The following is a 25,236-nucleotide window of genomic DNA, read 5'->3' on the forward strand; positions in this document are numbered from 1 at the left end:
CAGGGGCCCATCACTCTATAGTACTTTTCTACAGAAACCAATCGCGTAGCCTCTATTGTTACGGTATTGTTACCATTTCTCTTGTGCGTGATCAAGCAAGATAATTCATTCGTCCCCAAGGATGCAGTCACGGTCCATGACATAAGCCTGAATGTAAGCGCTGTTTAAGTCAACAGATAGGTTATCTGAGTTCTGCTTGTCGTGTGGTCCAGGAGAAATGACAGTGATTCTACTCGTGTTATTTGCTTGTAATGCTTTTTCTGGCTCGTTTGGCGAAGGTAAGTGTGTTTTATTGCTGCCCCAACGGCGAGTAAAGTTTTAAGAAGCAAAGTTTTATAAGGAGAAACCGGTTCTTTATTCATTGAGACGAGCGGTGTAAATTAATGACGATTTGTGACAGTCCATATACAAATACATGTACCCTTAAAGAACTGAGCCTTCAGCTAAAAAAAAAGGTCATGAACATGAAGCAAAGATAGCAATGTTAGTTCAGTTACATAAACGTTGTAAGCGAATCTATCCCTTTGTTTACAAACAACTGACTATAGCTTCCTAACTTATCGACAATTAACAACTGTTTGTAGTAAAGTTTTATCAAAAAATTCTCTTATTCTCGATATACATAACACTATTAAGCAAATTTGCTTTCTTTTTTAATGTTGTACTTTTTTTACTTCAGTTCCACGAGTTTTTAGCCACTACAAATACTAGTGTACGAAAGTAGATTCAATCGCCAACATTCACGAGGTTTTCATGTCAAAATTCACTAGCATATTCGTATCAATTGTGAATTTTTATGAAAAAGGTTTGAATAGATTAATCCTGTAAGAATGGTCTTAAAGTTCTTCAACGAGGTTTTGTTGGGCCACAAAAAGATTTGAACTCATGAGCGATTAACTTAATGGCCTGCAATGTTTACAGATACCATTCCATTCGATCCAAAAGAATCATTAGTAGTTATGTTCAACTAGAAAAATGATTATAACTGTCAAAGCTGTGCTATACATGTATATAAAATGAATTTTTAAAGTATGCAAATGGTCTGTCTAGCTATAAATTCAACTTGTCTCCAAAGGTCAATGAGTAACACTGGAAGATCAACGACGGGATGAATTTTACTTTTTATCTCAGTAGCAAAGTTCGAGCACCATGAACTAAATGTTTTAGACTGAAACGCCGGATATTTAATCCCAAATAGTTAACCTTACCGATTCAGATGAGTGGCAGCATTTCATAATTTTATCGCATCTGCTGTCTGTATAAAGAACTTGTAGATAATTTAAGAAATAACAGTACTTTGGTCATTCCTTTCAGTCTTGTTTAAAGTTTATTGGAGTTTTAATTTGAAAACAAAACACACACACACAAAACACACAGAAGTTTTCTACCCGGCGTTTTGATTATCAAAACGATCCAAAATATTGAATGGGCTTAACGTTATTATTTAAAGTCCACTGAAATAACAAAAATTCCTTTGGGTTTAGGAATATGATTGATACCATTTTCTGCATTCTTTTTTGTGCACGATTAATATAGCTCTCATTAGCGGACAATGAGGTATTCCCAAGTCTATATCGAGGAGAATGTGCCAATACTATTCAGTATAGATAGCAATAAATATTCTGGTAATCTGAGAGGGCAATCGTCGCTCTGGAGCCTTCATTACAACTGATAAAATTGGTGATATTAAAGCCTGGATGTTCAATATACATAATGATTTGAAGATAAGATGCGATCTTGCTGTCATTTAGTACTTTTAATTGATTCCACTTGACAGTGTCAAATCTAACCAACATGCAGCGGCTATTTTGCACCGAGTTCTTGCAACCTGTTGCCAATTTTCTTCATACCATTGATCCAAATGAGGAGTGCAGATCTGCAATGATAGAGCGCAGATTCATAGAGGGTTTTATTCATTGATGGTTCTTAAATTTTATGTTTTTAATAATAACTTTTTAATGTCTAAGGGCTTTGTATTTAGATTGCAGACGCATTTAGGTAGGATTAGCTAGTAAGGGTCATACACGCTACACAGATCTGCTGATCTGCTATACGGTTCTCCATATCAGTCCATATCCAGAATAGAGCAATAAGGCCAATTGGTTAGAGAATGCAAAGTTCAGTAATCTTAAAGATTCCTGGAGGAATGCTTGCGAAAAGTTGTTGCATTCTGGGTACTGGAAGTACAGTAGTACAGGTTAACTGCAAACACCCCGACACTCGAACATTACACAAACTGTCGAAAACGACAATATCGAGCCTAAATAAACATTGGTATTTGATGTAAATAGATGCCCTTCTGCAAAGAGCTCAGGGCTTCTATATACAGAAATACACACTAAATAGAAGGAACAGGAGTTGCATTTGAACAAAATGTCACCAATAATTAATGGTTGCGTGAGATGTTGGGCCAAAATATATATCTCGGACTGGGATCTACAAGACTGGTTATTGTCCTGCTCACACCGACCGTATCTTGGTCAGTAGACGTCTCTACTTATCGTTATTGGAAGCTAATTGTTTGAAAATAGAACCTTTTTAGGGATGGTAGGAAATTGATTAAGAATTTGTCAATACGGTCATGGAGTCTGCACTTTATTTTTGGGCTTTGTTTTGTATTCATGAAAGTTTTACACTCAGATGGTATTGTCTGTCGCCCTCTCGTCTGTCGTTCTGTGCGCATAGGCGAGTGGACAGACAGACAGACATTCTACATGTCAATGAATAAATATGACTAGTTAGCATGTGTGATCATATCTGTTGAGGGTATATATTGTTTCATCTTGCCTCGTCCTTTTTTTAGAATTTTTAACTCCTAGCTATTTCCAGATCAGGTTTTAGGCCAAATATTATGCTATTCAGTTTCGGATCGTTCATAGTACGCGTTACTATAGACAGATCGGCCATAAATACCGAAATTAAAAAATCAAATTCAAACAAGTAGACTGAGATGTCCGGTGGTTACAAGAATATTAGAATTCAAGTATTCGCCTAGTTGTGTCCCGGCGAAACAAAAGCTAGATACCGCAAAATTCCCGTACACATAGCGAAGTACAATCGCCTTTTTCTTCCATTCGAGGTCAAAACAGTATTCCAATACAAGCATATGCGTGTACGAGATAAAGCCAACGGTGTATGTGTTTCGAAGTCGGAAACATTTAATTTTACCGCTCCGAATATGGATGACCTAGATGTTCATTGTGCAATCAACCATATAAAGCTGGGACGTACCAAATACAAAAAGCGAATGATTCAGCGTGACGAATTCGCAAGGGCTTTTGCCACGGAGAAAACAAAAATGCTTCAATTTTATTCATTCGTTTGCGAGCAATGCTATTTCATTTCCTTTGTCTAGTTTTCCCATGTATTTATAATATTGCGCATTGCGCTTAACCGTTTATATGCTTTTCCCATAAAAGATTCTATAATCAATTAACGTCTCAATCGTAAGAAAAGATTAAACATCTTGTCCTCATTTCCTTATTACTGTTACAACAAGAGCGCATTCATGTTGGGTTAAGTAACGGGAAATGACCGGCTCAGACTGGCCTAGTTTGTCACCTTGTTTGACACTAGTACCCATTACCATCTGCACTCTATGTATTGTGATTGTTTGTAATCGAGATACATCTTGCTAAAAAACCTTAATCCAACTATAATAAACACATCAACGACAAGATGACCGATCGATCGGAAAATATACCCAGCCTAAAAGACCGACTGCTCGAATAACGCAGGCAGGCAGATTAACGTTCTAGTGCAGCCAGACAGGTAACCAGACAAACGGAAGGATAACCTTTATAATTCTTGACGAATATGACAAAGAAGAAAGAGCTAAAATCCAATCGAGTATAGACAGAGAGAGAAACAATCCGAATCTACCTTTACTCGTTGTCTAACCTTCGCTTATTGTAGTGCTATATCTATGAAGGGATTACCACGTGTTACCCCGCCCTTGTCTCAGTCTAGAGTTTTTCAATACATCTCAAAGTAGATACCTATCTCGTGAAAAAACATCAGCAAACTGTTCTCGAAAACTGAACTGTTTTGCATTGATTTAAATTTCCCGGTCCAGTAATTGTATTTGTCGCAAGCATCATCTTACTGAAGCGTCCACCTTCAATTCTGATATTTTGGTTTATTTGGTGCTTTTGCGGTCGATTATTGCATATCTAGACAAACTAAGATAAAATCACAAGTAATCATTCACTTTGAACGACACGTAGTCCCCATAATTCGCATAACAAACATGCCCTCGAGGACATAACATGTATTATCATTATGCTAAGATAGCTATCGCTCAATTTTTGATAAGATTACAGTGATAGGCGGACCCCTTATTAAACGGACACCCTTCATTAAACGGACAGCTATTATTATTCTAGTTGCATGTTCCAGAAATTTCCCTTCCCCTAAATCCCGAAAGGTGTCCGCTTGGAGCTTGTCAGCGCGGACAAAATAGTTGATAAAAAATATGCATTAGTTACACTAGAGGAACTAACCCGAGGATGTAATTATAACCTTTGAGAGCCATAATACTATTATTGACTTTTGTAGGTCGTCTTTGGTCTGGGTTTGCCAGTGATGTTGTTGTTTTTTTTTACTCTATTTAATCATATTCTGCTCTCATTGTTCTCTCCAAGAAAATGACTAGGGAGTTCAACTTATGGGGAGATTATAGTGATGTTTAGTTAATGTATATTAAGAATATACCAGGCCTAATAATAAGATAATGTCAGTGTTATTTTATCAATACCTCTACCACTATTCCATTGTGACACTTCACCAACCCAGATCTACCATCTATATATACTCACCTACCATCATCGTAACTAGCACCATTACCATTACTATTACTGCTACCACCATACCACTACCACCTACTACCTACCTTCACAATCACCACCTTTACTGATAACACAACCACTTCCACCACTAACAAACACTACCACTACAAGCAATTGAAGCCTCACATTTTTTTAATCGATTTTCACAGCAAGAGAACCACCAGCTTGTCCCACATTATCTGTTCACAAGAGATGTCCAGTTGGTCTAGCCAATCAGTGTGCAAAAGACTCGGACTGTCCAACCTTTACGCGGTGTTGCTGGGATGGATGTAACAAAAGATGTGTGGACACGACAAGCAAACTTGCAATAAACTCACGTATGTATTCCATTAAGTTAAGAGTCGCTTAACAGGACTACTAACAGAGTGTTAATAGACCGTTTTCGAATTAGTCAAATACCGCTTTACTCTTTGATCACACACACAATATCCTCAATTTTTTATCTAATTTTTGGAGACATATCCTATATCTATGTATTTGTCTTTCTTTGTTTCTTTTTTTAAGTATAGTTTTCACGTTTATTTGGTATTTTGATAGGAAAAAATAACCGAAAATTAAGATATGCAAAGTTTAACGTGAGTTCCACGTGAAATACCCGCTTGTATACATCATCTCTAGTCAATCAGCGCGCGCACTTAAGATGAGCTATAGGATTCTCAAATTATTTCCATACGGAATGGAGGCTAACCCTTTAGAACAGATAGAATTCGAAACTTGAGTATTATGCCTCAGGGATCTATGGGTTAGTTAGCTTCTTATCTTCAGCGTCTTTCCTTTTGATCGATTATCGTCAATACAGGAGTTTTAACATTTTTAATCTCGTCGGAAACTAAACATTTTTCTCTCACATTGAATTCACTACAACTCTGAATAATCAGAAATCGCATGCTAAAAATAGCTCAGTCTTGAGCGCGGAGCTAAAATAGATTTTCAAAAAACGTTTATGGTTACAGACCCATGTATGTGAGATGTGCTCTCTTACTTCATACTCTCTTACCATTTGAATGTTAATAACATTCTGATAAGGAACTTTGAGCATGGGTGAATATTATTACAGATTTCCGCCAACAATCAAAACGCGACGGAGCATTTACTTATTACCTGCAAGCTTACTACCAACCCAGTTAGGAATCTTCAAATTTTATCAGACTCTGAAACAACCCGTGGACTTCTTAAATTAAGTCTGGGCACAGGCAGCTAATTCACAGAAGGAATTAGAATTTAAATTTTACGGTTTTGCGGAGGAAGGAAAACCGGACTAAAGCAGTAAAAAAACTTGAATCGCGAGAAATACCTAACAAATTTTAAGCTGATGTTACACTGGACGATTCGCAACGACTATTTTTCGCAATGCGACGTTGCGCGAGAAATTGATGCCGTGTAACATGCCATGTACAACGAATTTCGAATTCGGCAACGCGTTGCAAGTTTTTGATTTAGCTTCAAAAACTTGCAACGCAGAATTGCGAATTTTTTGCAAGTTGATTCGTGTAACAGCTTCATCAGCGATTTCGCGCAACGCATACTCAAAATGCAGTTCAATACTCTCATAGAAGCTAGGCGATGTCAACAAACAAGATGGCGGCTTTGAAATGGCTAAAAATCGTCCCGTGTAACATGTTGATTTTCGAACGAACGTTGCGCGAAAAGTTGACTCGTGTAACATGTATTAAAAATCGACGACTCGTATCGCGAAAAATCGTCGCTTCGCGTAACATCAGCTTTACGCCCAGGACTCCAGAGAGGCAAAGCCTTACCGCTACGCGCAAGCCATCCTTGACTCCCAGAAAGTATGCATGTTCTGCACGCATATTTATTTTCACTTGATATCAGTAAAAAGTCTATAGTTTCTTTCGTCCAGGTACCAAGTATGGAGGTTGCCCAAGACACGACATGCCGAACCCTTGCTCCGCTAATTTTGACTTGTGCTTGGACGACTCGTACTGCCTTGGTGACGAGAAATGCTGCATGGATGCCGACTGTGGAAAGAAATGCATGTTACCGAAGACACTTGCGGTAATCAAAAATGGTAAGTACAGATAAGATACGGTCCAATCAAAAACAAGCAGCAAACAATACAGTAGTTTGTCGCATGAAAGAGGCTCCATTGTCATTTCCATTCATGTTTAAGTTTATGAAAAGTAATTAATTCCATGCAAAGGGTCCCAGAATTTGGATGGAAATTAATGATATAATGCAAATTGCGCATGCGTGGTGGGTTAAAAATATACTCACTATAAATACATTATATTATATCTTACGTTTTGAAACTGCTGAACTTTGAGCGTGAGTTCTGTTTTTTGGAGCAACTCTTTATGCTTTCGATGAAAAAGGCACTATTATTTCTGAGAGGTTTCTAGTGCGGAAACTAATGTTTCTATTGAAGCAACAATATTCTAATAATCTGATTCAAATAACTGATTACTTTACGCAAGAGTAAAGAATTATCCAAATATCGAATGTCCAAATGTCCAATATGCATCTACTTTCGTTCATTTTGAAGGATCGTTCCTTATAAAGTTACCTGCGCCATCTTAAAAGGTAACTGTGCCCGGTGTATCGAAGCGAGAACGGCGATGACCTGGCGTTGGCCGAAATGTGAATATTTGTCCGAAGTGTGTTAAAAAAGGTGACCACTGTTCTCGCTTCCACCGCGTAAAGCCACGGTTACCTTTTAAGAAGGCGCAGGGAACTATGAAGGGGATTGAACAAAAGAGTGATAAAATGACCAATGCGATTTTTTTTTGTAAACCTCCAAAATAACCTCTTTCACTCACTTCCGCAATCTTGACATATCAGTCGATAAAGCCTGGTGCACACTAGCGTCGAAATTGAATTCGGACGCAAAATACGTAGACTACGTATCATATTTATCAACGAGTTGTGAAAAAGAGACAAGCATTGTTTATGAGCAGTACGCTACTGAGTCTTCGTATGGTCAGTTCCAATTGCGATTCCGATTCCAACGCTAGTGTGAACGAGTCTTTGGCATTTGATAATTGCAAAAACATCAATGAACAAGAGATCCCGCAATGAAAGGCTTTTCGAGTTTCCCACCAACAAACCCTAATCTTGATATCTTATGCGTCAAGAACTAAATACACAGAATATCATGCTATTCTAGTATTCTATTATCTTATTTTCCCCCCAGCTACACGAGCGTTTAAGTGCCCACGTGTCAAGTCTCACAAGGACAAATGTCCTAAGAATCCATCACATAAATGCGCATTGGATTCTGAATGTCCAACTGACACAGCGTGCTGTTATGATGGATGCAGAAGGCGATGCACAGATCAAAATGGAGAATTAGGTATTGCACCTATTTTATTTCTATTATTCTTTTTTTTAATAAATTTACTTTAAAAAAACAACAACAACAAAATATGAATTTAATCTAATTTTTAAATCAACTTAAAAGTCTTTTTGATAAATTAAAGTTTTCCTTTTTACTTCTCGAATTTCTATATTTCTAAAATCTCGTGGAACCAAAGAATCTTGTGAGAGTTTTGTTTCCAATCAAATATTCGATAATCATGCTTATACATGTGTATTCCAAACTGTTAGGCCTAGGGCAAACGTCGAACTTTCCATGCACCGAACTCATTAAAAACAATGGATATCAGGTGATAATGAGGCGGCATTATTTGATGTAATTAAGTTCGGTGCATGGAAAGTTCGACTTTTGCCCTAGGCCTTAAGATGGCCTTTATGGTCGAATTGTTTGTTCTTATATATACTGATGAAACAATATTCAACCCGCAATCTCTTTGTATTACTTTTGTTTCAGTACCGAACAGGAAAGGGTTGTCCTGTCCATTGTTCACACCACCAGTTGGCTGCCCAGTATCGTTTAAGGAATGCATCAATGATGAAGACTGCAGTTTCTCCATGAAGTGTTGTTCTGATACATGTAACCACTGGTGTATGCCATCTCTGCCTCATAGAGTGAATATACCCGATAAAGTGGACCCTATCCCCACCGACCCCAGTAAGTCTCAGTCATTATCATAGCCCATTGTGATCTTGTTTGGAAGGAGGGGTGGAGGGAGCATGTCCCCTTCTGGAAATTCGAGAAACAACATCTAAGCGCAAACTAAGTCCTAATATGAATTAACGAATAAGATTAACCTTTATATTTTCGTTTGGTTACATTTTATATCAGTATTCCATATATACCTCTTCAGTAACTTAGGATTGTTTTCCCATTTCAGAACACGTGTCATTTTCCTAAGAATAAAAATCCTTGTTTAGTCTTTCCATGTTCAGGAATACGATAAAACAAAGGAAAGAAACTTTAGGGAATGACACGTGATCTGAAATCGGAAATCTTTAATTTCAAGGTAAACAATTATGGTCTTGTACCTACGGTATTGGACAAATCATTTATAATTCAATCTGATCCATAGGTGAAAGGAATCTCTACAAAAAAGGGAAGTGTCCAGCCATGCCTAAACTAAAATCCTGCGAGGGCCAGGTATTTCAGTGCAACTATGATGTAGACTGCTGGGACAGCGAAAAGAAATGCTGTGATAATGGATGCGTTACAGCATGTGTAGATCCAGTTTTTACTACGACTGGTTTGATCGCTACTCCAGCATTAACAACCAGAAGAACAACAACTTTTAGAACAGGTAAAACTGAAGTTCGTTGTAAATGCTATCTTTTACGCTAGTTTAGTTTATTCGGGTATTAGCGGCTGGTCTTACAGGGCACCGACAGTGTACCCTTTATCCCGCCTTTCTACATCAGTGCTCCAATTTTACTGGATCCTCTTGCTTTGCTAGCAGTACATTAACCTACTCAGCTCCTAGTGATACGTTCAGGTTATGCTATACTTCGTTTTGAATCTGCTATACGATGTTCTTTAGTGAGCGAACTTCTTGACTTGTTGGGTACTTGCTCCTTCTTTCTGGAAGGGGGGGGGGGGGAGTAGGGGGCGAGGGTGGGGGTAGACTAACGAAACAACGTAGCGGCTCTTAGCTACCGTTATCTTGTATTATTCAATAGACATGCAAATCCCTTGAGTATTACGTTTTTCTTTACCAATTACCAATTACCAATGAACATGAATAGCCAATATAGCAAAACAATTCCCAAATGATTCAAAAGGGAATGAAGTTGCATCATTATGTTGTGCCCAACAACTAAACAGATCTTCCAAACAAAATTACTGTAAACAAACTACGATGTGATACCAACGAGAGAATTGCAGATTTTCAAGGGAAGATCGCTAAAACCCCAATGTATTTCACAGGTCCACTAGTGACAACATCTAAACCGACCATCAAGCCAAAACCAAAAACAAGAATGCCTACCACTGAAAATGCGGTGGATAAAACTGCCCATTTTCACATATATTTTGTAAATTCTGCTTCATTCTCTACAGGTCCATTAGTGACAACGTCTACAGTTACCATAAATCCAAAAACAAAGTCAAGACCTACCACAACAGGTAAAGATTGATTCAGTTTTACGAGTTAAGGAGAAACATAAAGACATACGCGCGTGCACGAATATAATTTAAAGGCTCAAAAGCCGTTAAGGAAAAATGCACTCGCCAATGTCGTAATGCTTATTCCCGAGTCTCGTGTGACATGTCTGAGCAAATGCAGCGTATCTGTTTGACCATTTAAAAAAATCTTTTTTACAAAATTCATTTTTGTTATGTAATTAGAAAGGCCTATGTGTTCTACTTCTCGACAGATCCATTAGTGACGACATCTAGACCAACCACAATGCGAAAACCCACACCAAGACCCTTCACAGCAGGTACGCAAATGTACGCAATAGTGAAGCATGTCCATTTGTTACCGCGCGCTTTAATTTGTTTGCTTCTTGTCACATCATGATCTCCCTTTATTAAGAATTAAGAATTAAGAATTCTCCGTCCCAGAAACAATTTATTATTTTAGTGTGTGTGTTACGCATAAGGTATGCATATTATAGATACATTGGCATTATTTTTTGTTTCAGAAATAAAAACCCCGAAAGTGACTAGAAAAACCACGCCTTATGATGCCTTCACAACAGAGAAAACTATACTGAAGACATTGCCCCCTACTACAACCACCACCTCTACTACTACTATACGAACTGGTATGTTAACAGACCTCCTCGGCTCTGGAGCGCCCGAGCGTAATGTTGTCCCATTTCAAACCACGTGCTCTTCCCTTTAGAATAATATTCTTTGTCTGAGTTGTATCCATATTCATGTGTCTTCTCATGTGCAACTGAGCGCAAACCTTAAACAAAGAAATGATACTCTAGGGAATGACACGTGGTCTGAAATGGAAAACATTACATCAGAGCCGAGGAGGTCTACTGGTGATTACAACAACAACAAAGCTACGACTGTTGGAACACTAGATACTAGACGTGCTTATAATAGCAAATATAAATTAAAAGTATTGTAACAACGAAGACGAAGAATGCGAACAAAACTCAGAAAAAGTTTATGTGCAAAATCAAACATGAGCAAAAATGACTTCATGCAAACAAACAAAAACCACTAAGAAAAACCTGGCAACGTCTCAGTAACGGTAACCATATGCTACAACAATACCAACACTAAAAACTTCCACCAGCCCACACAATGAAATGGTAGAACATTTGAGCAATATTATTTTACTTTTGATTTGGTGATAAACGAGTTGCCAAGAAAAGTTTTCACTCTGAAAGTTTACAAATTTTAATTAACAACTTAAATTTATATTAATATTTAGGACGTCGTAATACTGAGCCAAAAGTAGTCGTCACGCAGCCAATATTTACTGAAATGAAGACCTCTCCACCAGTAAAAGGTAAACGTTTGTCAGTGTCACAACATGATAGTATAATATTCATTTCGTGATGGGAGTAAAAGATCTTCATTAACTACAAATGTTTGCGCACCTCTGTAAGTCTTGTTTTCATTAAAGATGAAAAACGCACATCCATTAACCAAACCCTAGGCATCTTCAGTGGGGCAATGATGCTGATTCCCCAAACTGGCATTGCTGCTAGCAAAGTCAAAGCTTGATATTGTTTTGTTTTTGCGTTTACTCTACCGAGGTAGCATAGGACGTCTATAGGACGGTGTTCGCATACAAGTTCTGGCTCCAGATTTCGACACTCCATTTTCGACACTTTGCACCATCACCTGATTGCAGCCATGACAGGAGGCACAACAATAGAGGCTTTTCCCCAATAGAAACTGAATTCTTTCTCATGCAAATCAGATTAGACCAGACTTAATTGTTCCTGCCTCCTGTCATGGCTGCCATCACACGTGATGGTGCAAAGCCTCTATCCTTGGTCGGTCCACCTAAACCAAAAATTGTCATAAAAGCACAACTTGCATCGCTAGCCAGAATTCCCTGTGACCCTTTTTCTCGATATGGAATTAGTTTCACCAGTTCTATTTCTTTTAAACAAAGATGGTGTTACAATCTATCCGAAGACCGATGATGCAGTTGTTGGAAGCAGTGTCAAAGCTGTTTGTTACGTAAGAGGCGAGCCTTTTGAAGGGTGGTATGATCCCAAGGGCCTGAAGATAACAAGTACTAAAGACAACAGTGACACGTACGTCTATGGGCATGGAAATGACTACACTCTTGTTATTGACAAAGTTGGAGAAGAGCATGGTGGGAAATACACTTGCCGGGGTGCTTTTGCTAATGATACCTATTCATTGACTATTCCATGTAAGTACACAAGGGTTGAGTAATATCCTTGTGTAAGACTCCTTGTTCTATTTTTTTTTTTTTTTTTTCTTTCTTTGTAACCGATGTCAGGATCGTTTTTGTATGTGTGTGAACTATGTCAGGGGCGGGTCTAGGCGTGTTGAAGGGAGATAGCCAACCCGATTTAGCTCAAATTTCTCTGTAGTCCTTAGTAAGCCTACCCCCCTTTTTCTAGCATTCCTGGTCAAATCTTTGTAATAGTCACCCCGTTTCTGAAATTCTTGCACTATTCATTGACTATTCCATGTAAGTACACAAAGGTTGAGTAATATTGCTTGTAATTCTTATAGTTCATGCAATATCTCGACTCATTGAGTGTGACCTATGTCAGGGGTGGGTCTAGGCGTGTTGAAGGGGGCTAGCCACCCCGCTTTAAATCCGATTTATCTGTTGTATTATCCTTATAAGCCTACCCCTCTTTTCCTCGCATTCCTGCTTATATCTTTGCAATAGTCACCCCATTTCTGAAATTCTTGGATCTGCCACTGTCGATCTGTATGTAGATGTACATTTCTATTTACAATGCATAATTACGTAAACTCTACTCCAATAAAAACCACACAATTTTCGTCCAGGCCCTTTCTAGATCGAATTTGATTTTTGCATTTTTTAAGAAGTTGATTTTTGCAGAGGGAGGAAAACTGAAGAACCCCGAGGAAAAGCCCTGGAAACTCAGGGCAGAACCAACTAGAAACTGTACTCATATACAACACCGAGTCCGGCGGGACTCGAACCCGGGTCGCATTGGTAAGAGGCGAGCGCTCTCACTGCTACGCCTCCCGTGCTTCCCATAAATCCCAATCTTACCCCAGTTACGACAATAATGCCTTGTAGCTCTCGATTCCCTCCACAAAACCCCCAAAACATGAGTAATTCCATTTCCATTTAACTGACCCCTAACTTAGACCTCCAGTATAGGTATATATAGGTAAGCGAAGTTATCGTTGAAGTAAACTTCGCCATTTTCTTTGTGTTTGAGATATCACTACTACAGTATACACTATATTAGGCTCATATCTCTCTGCTCACTACCCTTATCACTGACTTGTTTATATTCTCTTCAGTGGCTGTTAGAGAGTCAGAAATCAAAGTATTCCTTCGCTCTGGGGCAACTGGGATGATTAAAGTCCCAATTCAAGGTTTTCCACGACCGCAGAAATACGAATGGATGAAGGCATACGAACCTCTAGATGTTAACGATGGCCGATATTCCGTAACCCTTGGAGGAACGCTCATTATAAAGGATGTCAAGATGTCTGACAAGGGGAAATATTCTGTATCTGCAACTAATCTGTATGCGAAAGACAATGGAATATTTACTTCAATGGTTGCTCATAGGGTCGATGTCGAAGCTATTCTTGAAGTTATAGGAGGTATGACGCTTCAATGCTATAGCTAATAGCTTGCCAGAAGTAAAAATGTGTGTAGGTTAGCCTACGTCTGATTTTTTTCCTGAAAAAGTCCAGATGCGACGCAGGCTAGTTTAGATGGAAAACTTGTGGTACACGTTCAGTTGGTTACTCAAACGGCTTTCAAACGGAGCCAATTATAGATAGGCGTTAAAACTACGGTGCGGTATTGTCCGAGTGGTAAACCAACTGGTTCAAGGCAAGAGACGAATTTCATCATTTATAAAGAGGATTATTTTATCAATGCATTTATATACCATGCATCAATTGAAAAGGCTTCAGACTAGTTATTGCCAGTGGGAAACGGACGTTTCAGAACGGCTAGTCTTTCTATTCATAAAAACTAATTTCATTAGCTTTAATTTCATCAAGAGCTTTTCTTTTCTTCTTTTTTTCTTTTTTCCATTCTCACGTACACAAAGGAAAATGTCCAATGCCAAAAAGGACGAGCTGCTTGTTTCAAGCAAAAGATGAATGTGTAACAGATGAAGAATGCGCGAGATCGTCTAGTTGTTGTTCAGACGGATGTAGAAAGACATGCATCCAAATTAATGGAAAAAATAAAGGTAAAAACAAAGATCTATTCAATACGCACACGACGCGACATCTTTTTCCCCATGTTGGATGCGCTTGAGGGGCCAAAAAGAAAAACTACGGTCTGAGGCTATTGCGTTTCCCGCCAGTCCATTCTTGGATTCCTATTTTAAAACAGCCCATGATGTAGAGTAAAAGTTAGTGATTGACCTTCAATAACTTTTGTTTTTTCTATTAAATCAAGATGACGCCAAGCCAGGCTACTGTCCTATTCTTCTCCCTCCTGACAAGTGTCCATCTTCCATCAAGAAATGTTCTCACGATAACCATTGCTATGGAAACCAAAAATGCTGTTCAGATTCCTGTACTCTTAGATGCGCCGATCCCAATTTAGTAAGCCCCGAATTTAGTAAGTATGAAAGGTATTTAATAGTGAATATTGCCTTACTTATTGGTGCTACCGACGGCTCCTCAGTGATTGGCATCAATCACTGGGCGTCGATCAGAGATCTACGAAATAATTCCTTGTGTGTCAATTACGTGTACAAGGGACGGTAGTACGGTTTTTGAATAATCCATAGGATGTGAATTTCAATGATATGGCGAGCAGAATGATAAGCCTACCAACACTAAAATAAGCTATTTTTTCGCATTCTGATGGGATGAACCATCTATGATATGAAATAACAGTGTTATATTCAGTATATTCTTCTTAATTTTTAGACTGTGAGCAGTCCCACTTTTACCACCAGACTCATTAAAGATGAATGTTTTAGGATTCCTGTGGACTCGAGGAGATTAGAGCCGAGTGAGCAGCCCGAGTAAGTGGTTTATTCGGCTCCAATCTCCGCGCGCATCCACAGCAATCCTGAAACACTCGTCTTTAATGAGTCTAGAGGGAAAAGTGGGACTGCTGGCAGTCTACTTAATTTTGTGTTCCTTCTTCTTTCCTATAATCAAAGTCCCAGGAGTACAGATTTATCCATCAAGCAAGACCATGTGTAACCCTAATAAACCCATTAGGTTCGTCTGTAGGATTGACAAACAGCCATTTGAAGGTTGGTTTGATTCGTACAGCCGAAAGATTCTACCTGAAACACATGGCACGAAAATGCAGGTGGAGGATCATGGGATATATCAAGTATTGGTGATACATAACGTGACTGCAAAGGATGGTGGGAGATATGTGTGCCAAGGTGCTTTGGACAATGCTGCAGTTGAACTTAATGTTAACCGTAAGTTTATCATACAATAAGTTTTTTTTAAAAGTGGTAAATTGTAATGCCGCATTCTATTAATAATCTATTCAAGAAAGAAAAAAATCCGGAAAATGCTTGCGTTATTTCTTTCCCTTCTACAAAGGATAGAAAAACCATATGATTGCATTGCTATGACTTGATCTAATATTTTAATATTTTTAAACGGATGCCACCACCTCAATAAGCTTGAAGCGAGAAGACGTTTTACCTCCGACTCTAGACCATAATCCTTTTCACACTGCTTTGGTTCTTTTTATGACTATTGTTCCTGTATTCTCTAAGGAATCAAAAATTTTAATATGAAAGAATTTCAAAAACTATTATGGTATAGAGTCGGGGGTAAAATGTTACCTCGCTTCAGGCTTATTCTTTCATTATTTGCCTGGGGCAAGAAAGGGAACATTCCATACCTGCTAAACAATGGTAATTCGAAATATTCTTCTTATCTTGGTCATGATGAAGTTCGGCCTTCGCAAACCGATTTTAGAGTGTTAACTGATCTTTGACTAAATCCTTATTTAATTCCGATGATGACCTCATGTCATCTTGTACAATATTTGACTTTTGGATATGCGATTTGACGTTGCCATGAGGTGTTGTTGCAACTCAAAACTAACGTAGATATGCAAGATCAGTAGACAGATATGCCGTAAAAAAAAAACCGCAATTCACTTTATGAGCAATTATGAATTCCCATATCGAGTACTATCATTCTGTTCATGATTCTTGTGTAATTTCTTTCAGGTACAATCGACAAATACGACCATCCAATAATACTCCATCCCGGAAAATCAGGGCTAATCCTCCAGAATGTCAAGTGCTATCCTATCCCAAAGTTTGTCTGGTATAGAAGAGGAAGACCTATTGACCTATCGTCATCTGATCGCTACAGCGTAAGCCCAAGTGGGTCTTTAGCAATACGGCGAGTCAGATCAATAGATATGGGTCTGTACACCTTGAAGATTCTTCAAGGTGGTAAGGTTCTGGATACGGGAGTAAGGGTGGCTGCAGCGATCGAAGGAGTAGATTTTACAGAATGGCAAGGTATGTATGTGAAAACTTAAAAAGTAATTCGGGGTTCTGAAAGGCTAGAAACTAAGAATGTATATTTTGGCATTATTTTGGGAGTGCTGCAAGTGGGAATGTGAAATGCAATATCCAAAATAGGTTGTGGAATTTCTCATAGTTTGGACAAGGAAATGGGATCGCGACCCCTTCAGTGTTAGGCACAAGATATTCTATTCCCCCTTTGGCTGCTTTTAGTTTTGATAATTTTGATGATTAAGCGCTCCGTCACCCTTTTCAGTGACGGTGTCAGTGTCAGTGCTCTTTCTTACCAGTTACTACAATGTGAAAAATAATAATCCTAGGAACACAGTGTACATGACGTTGGCTTGTAGTTGTGTAAGCTGCATCTTTTCTCCTCTGACAAACTACCATGTTTATATAAAAGGTTGGATAATGATTAGTCAAACTAAACTCTCTCTTTATGAGGGAAGGTCAAAATTTTTGATTAACGTAACACAACGTCGAGTAGATACTCTATTCTTATCCATTCTTGTGAAGTAGTGTGGCTAAAAATACGAAGCGTCTAGATACCCGGCACAATATTTTTCTTGCGAGTTTTCCTTTATCCATATATCATTCTATTCCTTCTTCTTAGACCAAACTTCTATAAAAATAACTAACTATAAATAACTATTATTATCAGTGGAATCCTGTTAGGGATGCTCTTCAAGTTTCGTATTCAACCCACCCTCCACCTTCCTCCTATACACGGATAAAATATCCTGTGGACACGATAGTTTGTAAAGATTCATAAAATTCAAAAAAAATGACCGGCATTTTTTTGAAACCTGTCGTTTATAAAGTCGGGAGTGACTTCTCTTTAAAACCTGGAGTCGGCTGAGTGCACTCGTGTCCGTGTGCTTTGATTCGCTTCGTCTAACTTGACCAACTTGTTCTCTCTTATGACAGAAGTTACAAAAATTTTCCTCATCAATTATATGCGCCCAAACTTGTTAGTGTACAAGGCATTTCCGCTAGCATAACATGCTGAAACTGAAGTGACATTTTTTATAGCACCAGGAACAGAATGACCAATGTGCTGTTTGTCTGATTTTCAGCAGAACAATCTTGATGATTGACATGTGTTCAATTTTTAAAACAAAGTAATGACTGATGCGTTCCAAGTATCGGGTTCATAGTGGCATGCAGTCAGGACTGACTGGCGAGTAACTCCTCTTTGCCTATTATTCTTAGACACTTTTCTAGTTACGGTAGGTGTTGTGTGATGGCTTGCCTAGGGATTTGCGTCTTTATAGTAATTCTAGTTTGCAACAACGGTATTACGAATGGGCAGGATGCTACTAAAGGTAAGTAGATTCATTGGTGTGATCTGAGAAATACTACAAAACATAAGCAAATAATCAGAATCGCTGGTGCTTGAGATCTAAATATAAAAACGCTTCCTTTCCTTGGTTCACTCTCTAGTCCACCGTGTGTCGAAACTCCAAGGAACATTGACCTGAACACACTTGATTTCGAGGGGATTTGCGGGATGCCATTTAGGATTAATAGGTAGCACTTTGTCTAAATCATTTATTTTAAGAACCCAAATAGCTATCAAATGGACAAAATGGAGTGAGTTTAGTGTCATACAAGCAGCTAATTCTTAATACTAAGATTCTTTGTATTTCTTTGTCTGGACCTCGTCCTTGTAGATTAAGAGTTCTGCGCGCTTTACAGAGCGACATTGTTTGTCAAAAGAAAGTATTAATCTAAATAACGTATCGATGTTTTAAAGATGTCTTGTTTTGTATCAAATACCAGACATAAATATATTGAACCCTCGCATAAGCTTTCTACGCATTTATGCTGTGCTAAATGAAATTATTTGAACATTGTCAATGATATTTGACAATAATATAAAACATTAGAATTCAGAGTGTGGAAGGCCAATGGAATACCTTGAATTCCTTGCTCTAGTTGGTTTATTGTCGTCGCTGTCTCCTGACCCAGTTATCTCTGGTCATGTAGAGAGAGCGGGGGACAGAGATATGGAATTAAATATCTGCCATGTTTGCAAAACAATTCCTTTCCTTTTTACGAGAGCAACGTGGTAATAGCTGCAAGGCCTAGGAACGAAACTCTCACACATGATTATCATTTTCATGTATACTACATAATAATATTGTCATCAAGAGTCAATAGTTTAGTTTAACATATGGTAGTTATTGAATACTAGGGGGTAAAGTACCATCTCTTTATTACTGATTAGAACTGGGGATTGACCTGGGGATTGATGATGCGTTCACCCGGTTAGTAAAGTAGAAGAACAAGTGTCGCTTAAAGTGCCTATCACCCTTTTTTTTTACTTTTTTATATCCAAATATAAGCTATTCTAAGAAACGTGTCGAAATAATTTTTTGATTCTGACCCTTCTTTCTATTTTTTTCGAGCGGTCAAAAGTGCGAAAATAGGCATTTCTTTGACTCTGGCCGCGTAAAATGATAACCTAGAGGACTGGGCTGTGACGTAAGAGGAGTAAGTTGGGTTTAGATGTTTCCTCATTCTCTCTAGATTTCACTGGTATTTATGACCAATTTGCCGTTTATACGCTTTCAAAAGACCTCATTTTTCTGGTTAGAGGATGTTAATTACTTCAGACTTCAAGAATGATATTATTTTTGAATTATTTTAAGAAAAAGAAAAGCAGCGAGAAGTTAAACGCAACCTAGGGAAAACCTCATATTAGGCTGTCACGCTCAGAATCAAGTGTAATAAATTAGTTTCAAAAACTTATAGATTTCACATACAGTAACTCTGAGCACTATATGAACCTACACCCTTTAAGTCTTAAATTTTTTAGCATTATTCTTATTAATATCTGATGTATTTATGGATGAATATGTGAGTCCGTGCCGCGCAAAATTCTTCCAGGTCGTTTCCAAATCAGAAACATCAAATGTAAATAACAGAAACAATGAAATAACTCCAGGTAGTTCACAAAATCTTTTTCAATGTAGATGGCTTAACAGTTTTCAAAATATCTAAACATGAATTGCATTATATATTTATACTGTAGTAGTTCAGTCGAGAAACTACATGTAAGGGTGCGTGACACTTCGCATCATCAGTCTACTGTTACTCTGCAGGTCAACATGGTTTCACTTCATAGTCGAATATAATATTTTCTATTCTATCAGTTTTCTATCCTGTCTCACAGTATCTGGCCATACCTATCTTTAAAGATAAAACGATCGTCTATTGAGGGAAATTCGATAAAGGTAAAAAATCTGAAGAGCATTCTACGGTAGCAAATAATTAAAATATTGTGAATAGTAGTATTATTGTGTCAATCGTACGGGAATTTTGTCTCAACCATTCATTACAGCCCTTTTAGCAATGCACCAAATACTTCTTAAGAGTTTAATAACCACTGAAATGTTACCACAATCACCAAAACTGTTTTATTCTTTAATAAACCGGGAATAAATTCCCGATCCGGTGCGAAGACGACTCAGTTCGAGCAATGGCAAGTAAAATGTTACCTGTTATCAACTTCGGTTCCCTATAACGACTCTAGGAATTTCCAGGTAGGAATTTCTATCTATGCTGCTGTACTTTTGGTGTATTTACTAAGGTTTTGACAAGTTTTATTCCCAGCCAATGAGATAATATTTGTGATCGGGTCGGAACCACTTCACTTCAGTCACCTCGCTTGCTTTGCTAGGTTGTGTTCGCTTCACTAATATACCAGTAAATTAGGCTACGAATCCTGATGAGAACTGGAAATGGAATCTTTAGATAATTAACTTCCTCATAGAAGCCCAAGAAAGTAGTTAAAAGTCCAAGGACTTCTAAAAAACCCCAAGAAACGCAAGGACGTCTTCAGTATCCCCCCTAGTATCCCATACATTTCTTTGTAAATCAAGAAGAGCGTGTTGCTCCTTCTACGTCACTAGCCCAGTCTCCCCTCTCGCTCGGTCATATTTTGAAATCTTCCTATTTTCGCACTTTTGACCGCTCGAAAAAAATAGAAAGAAGCGTCAGAATCAAAAAATTCTTTCGACAGGTTTCTTAGAATAGCTTATATTTGGATATAAAAAAGTAAAAAAAAAAAAGGGTGATAGGCACTTTAAGGATTTGTCCTTCTCATTTTATTATGAAGAAAAAGTAAAGTAGACCCCTTGCACTGAGTGGAGAGAAGTTGTTTTGAGTTTCCCGAGAGGAATTGTTCTGAGGGACAATGGATTTGTGTTGCATAATAATAATAATAATAATAATAATAATAATAATAATAATAATAATAATAATGGAACTTATATAGCGCACATATCAAAATTCATGGCGCTTCACAATAAGAAATAAAATAAATACCAGACGTATGTTACAATATTAATGAAATGTCATAGTAAATTGATGTTCACTTTGAACCAGAGGAGACAAAGAAAGAAGACATAAGAAAAGAGAAGGCCTTTTGTCTTGTCCCCAGAATAATTCCTCTAGGAAATTAATGCAAGGGGTCTAAGGTGGAACAAACAGTGTTAAGGTCACATAAAATATACATAAGCCAACTAATTAAATAAACTCTGCCAATATAAAAAAAACTCAACTAGGAAGTCAGTCATCATGTATTCCCCTCATGCCCAGGGTCCCCAGTTTCCGTTCCTCTTCCCTTGCGTGACTTGACCACAAGGTTTAATAGTCGTGCCTATTCAGTTTACGTCCTCTTGTGGGTTGCCATTTGGCCTCCGTCCATGCGCCTGCTCAATATTTGTTCATTACGAGCATAACGGCCAACAGTAATTTGACCCATCCCGTGACTTGTATGAGACGTGGCCGTGAGGTTGCCTGATACAATATTGTCCATAGCTTGAATTGTAGGTCTTCCTAGGTTCCTGACAGGAACAATATATCCAACCAGGAACGTCGACCAGGAACGCCAATGCAGGCAAACAATTAACCAATACAATTGACTTTACTTCAAAATTAATTTTCCTAGATTCATTTGCACCGGGTGCTAGTGTACGATGCCTCAAAGACACCATGTACATCGACCTAAAGAAAAATGCCTTGAGTGGATACAGTGAACTTGATCTGACCCTCGCCAACAGTTCCTGTAGAGCAACTGCAAATCAAACTCACTACACTTTAAAGGCACCACTAATGGGGTGTGGAACAGTGACGAAATTCACCGATGAGGCTGTGGTTTACAGTAACGTAGTCAAAGAGTACCGTAGAAAAGGCATGATCACTCGTATTCAAGACATAAGAATACCGTTTAGCTGTTTTTATACCAAGGAGGGTGTGACGTCTACGTTTGGACTCCTGCCAACAAAGGTATTGATCAGTGAACCAATAAATGACAGTGTTTAATTTGGACTGTATAATTCCAAGACAAGTTTTTATTTCCCCCCTTTTTCCTCTCGTACATGAGAACCACGAGAGGTTTACGCTCCCAATGCGCCGCCCCTTTACGCTTTGCTCGTGGGTTCATCCCTCGTGATCGTCATTGTTTGGAATCATCATCGATCGTCATTTCCAGTTTTCCACCCTCCGCAAACAAATAACTTGAAATTAAAATTTGATGACATGGGAAGCCCACCTGACGTTAATAACTAGGAGAATCCTTTTTAAATTGTTTTGTTTCCATGCTAATGGAACCAATTTGTCTTTCCTTCTCAGGTACGTAAAATATTAGATGGTGGAAATTCTACAACGAAATTTGAACTTGGCATGTCCCTGTATCGTGACGAGTCATTCTCGTTAGCATACGGTATTGGGGACTTCCCGTTAAAAGTGACCGTCAACAGACCTCTGTATGTACAAGTAAGCATTGATTCTCCTGACAAACGTCTTTCGGTTATGGCTGACCGTTGCTACGCGACACCAACACAGAACCCAGACCATGTCATGCAGTACGACATCATCAATGATGGGTAAGGATTGTCGTTTGAATGCTCACTTAAAAATCGTCGTATGATTTGTAACTATAAATTCGTAGCAGTAAAGTATTGAATTGAGTGCGGAGCAGCACCAACCACAGCATTCTAAAACCTCACTGGAAATCAGGTGTTAGCCAGATCTAGCTTGTATTGCATTTGGTGCATTGTTTTGTCACTCTTTTTTTTCTTAAAAAACATAAATTTGTTTATACGACATAGATGCGCAGTGGATCCAACGGTGCAGTTCTATAAAGGAAGCTACAACGTCCAACGATACAGTTTTAAAGCATTTCAATTCATTGCGCAAGGGCGACAGTTTGTCTACATACACTGTCATCTCATCGTGTGCAACGCATCGAACGCGGCTTCACGATGTTCACAAGGATGTTTGTCAAGTCTTGGAAGATTGAGACGTAGCGTTAGTTCTACAACAGAGGTGGATCTGACTCAAGGACCGATTATTATGGAAAACCGACCTAATGCTTTAGGGCAAAAGTCATTTGGTAAGTTTTATCATCTCAGTATCATCTCTGGAGTTAAGGAGAAAAATGTCCTATTTTAGCGTGGTATCTACTTTGCCATCACTGGTCTTGTTTCACAATTGGAGCTTTTGTTTGAAGCATTTTTGCAACGTTTATTGAAGCTTTATTCTATTCTATCAACTCTATTTGTGTTTTTGCATTATTTCATTATTGGGGTTTGTGTGACTTCATAGCTGCCATGTTTGTTGAATTTAGCGGTTTGCTCCTGGTTTCTTTCGTTCTTGTGTCCTCTACACGCCACCTATAACTATACTCGTAACTGATCGACTTTGTACCTTTGTAATCACTCAAAAGGGCGCATTTAAAGTCCTAACTTATTGGAAAAGGGATATAAGTAATCAGAATGGAATGGTTGTGCAAAGCTCTTGTACTTAGCCCTGAATTTAAGGAATTTATGGCCATCTTGGTATTCCGCTTTTTATCTATAACCATGTATTTGAAGTCCATTCTACTTTCTCTCGCCATCTTCTGCATTCGTTACGTATTTGACCTTGTCCTTTTTGTATAATCCAGCCCTCGGCTAGCCATTTATCGACTTTCCAATATTCAATTTAATTTTGCTTTCATTTTTTTCAGGTTCCTCTTTCCAAAAGTATGTTTGGATAATGGTTGGCATGGGAGGGTTTTGCATCATTTGTCTAATCATAATGATGTACATGAAGAAACAGATCAGTAATCATCGCAAGATACCACAACCTGACCCTGACAGAGAAACGAATGTTTGATCCAACCAACATGGTCATTGACGTTTGCCTTGTTAGATTATAGCTGTTGTGTATTGCTTCCCCAAAGTAAATCGCGCATATTGATGGTTTTCAACCATTCCCAAGTGAACTAAATAACAAAAGACACGGCGGCCTTGTTGGAGGATATAACAAAAGAATTCATTGACAATTCTTTTGTTAAGTTCCTCCAACATGGCCGCCGTGAAAACCATCAATTATAAAAATGAACTATGATGACAGTATACGACAGCGCTTTGCCAAACTCTACAGCTAATCAAAAAAATGTTAGTTATGGTGTCGTTGAATATTGAATGATGTTTACCAAGCCGAAAGTGCACAGTTATGGTTTACGAGAATTAATTCAACGAATGGTCAAAAAATATGGAATTTTCGCAAACTATGTCGACCGTAAGTTTTTCCGTCGTAGTTTCTTCCTAGCTAACAAACACATACTTTACACATATGATCCGCCATGCATTAGAAACTTGGTACATAAAATGCAACATACCCTTCACCAATATTTTTTGCAATAGTTGTATCATTCCACAACTGCTTAAATGACGACTGTATGTTTTTTCAGCCTCCTTATCAGGTTGTTTAAAATGAATATATTATAACGGGTGTAGCCTAAAGACCAATATTGAAGCAGTTCTAATACAGTGGTTGACCATTTATTCACCCTATAACGTTTGCTTGATATTATTTCAAAAAACATCAATGAAAAGAAACCAACATGGCCTATATGTTGGTTGTCGTATCATTCTCTTAGAAATGGTGGCAGCCCATCTATTGTGGCAAAAATGAGGAACGCTGCGGCAAAAGACCTCTTCGGCTTGGGGTAATGTTTTCCCATTTCAGACCACGTGTCATTCCCTTGAGAATAAGATTCTTTGTTTGAGCTGTATCCATATTCATGTGTCTTCTCATGTTCAACCGAGCGCAAACCTTAAACAAAGAAATTATACTCTAGAGAATGACACGTGGTCTGAAATGGGAAAACATTACGTCAGAGCCGAAGAGGCCTATTAAAATCTCTATTCGACATCACTAGTACCATATTCGGTGACCTGTAATTTACATTGTATGGTGTGAAGGCTCCTTGGACAAAAATCATAGATATAAAGATATTGACCAAAATAAACCAAAATAACATGCTACAAAAAATCAATTTTTCTGGGTTCGTTGATCACAAAACGCGTTTTTGGAGTTGAATGTGATAAGAGACTAATAAACAAGTCATGGACGGTAA

At 38.2% G+C, this 25,236-nt stretch overlaps 1 protein-coding gene across 1 annotated transcript; it reads left to right on the forward strand.

Moving 5' to 3' along the window:
• Positions 1 to 25,236, forward strand: LOC116298320 (uncharacterized). The gene is made up of 20 exons (XM_089036664.1): positions 1 to 278; positions 4,997 to 5,164; positions 6,709 to 6,876; positions 7,999 to 8,157; positions 8,635 to 8,835; positions 9,254 to 9,478; positions 10,234 to 10,299; positions 10,551 to 10,616; positions 10,821 to 10,943; positions 11,570 to 11,647; positions 12,263 to 12,529; positions 13,633 to 13,941; positions 14,400 to 14,543; positions 14,756 to 14,920; positions 15,474 to 15,746; positions 16,515 to 16,814; positions 21,778 to 22,115; positions 22,461 to 22,714; positions 22,940 to 23,223; positions 23,839 to 25,236. The coding sequence occupies exons 1-20, from the start codon at positions 218 to 220 to the stop codon at positions 23,985 to 23,987; spliced, it is 3,798 nt and encodes a 1,265-aa protein (XP_088892790.1). The 5' UTR covers positions 1 to 217; the 3' UTR covers positions 23,988 to 25,236.

This window comes from Actinia tenebrosa, unplaced genomic scaffold (genome assembly GCF_029948245.1).
Source record: "Actinia tenebrosa isolate PJP-AT-01 unplaced genomic scaffold, QUT_ActTen_1.0 PGA_scaffold4__44_contigs__length_22323623, whole genome shotgun sequence".
NCBI classification, from domain to species: Eukaryota; Metazoa; Cnidaria; class Anthozoa; order Actiniaria; family Actiniidae; genus Actinia; species Actinia tenebrosa.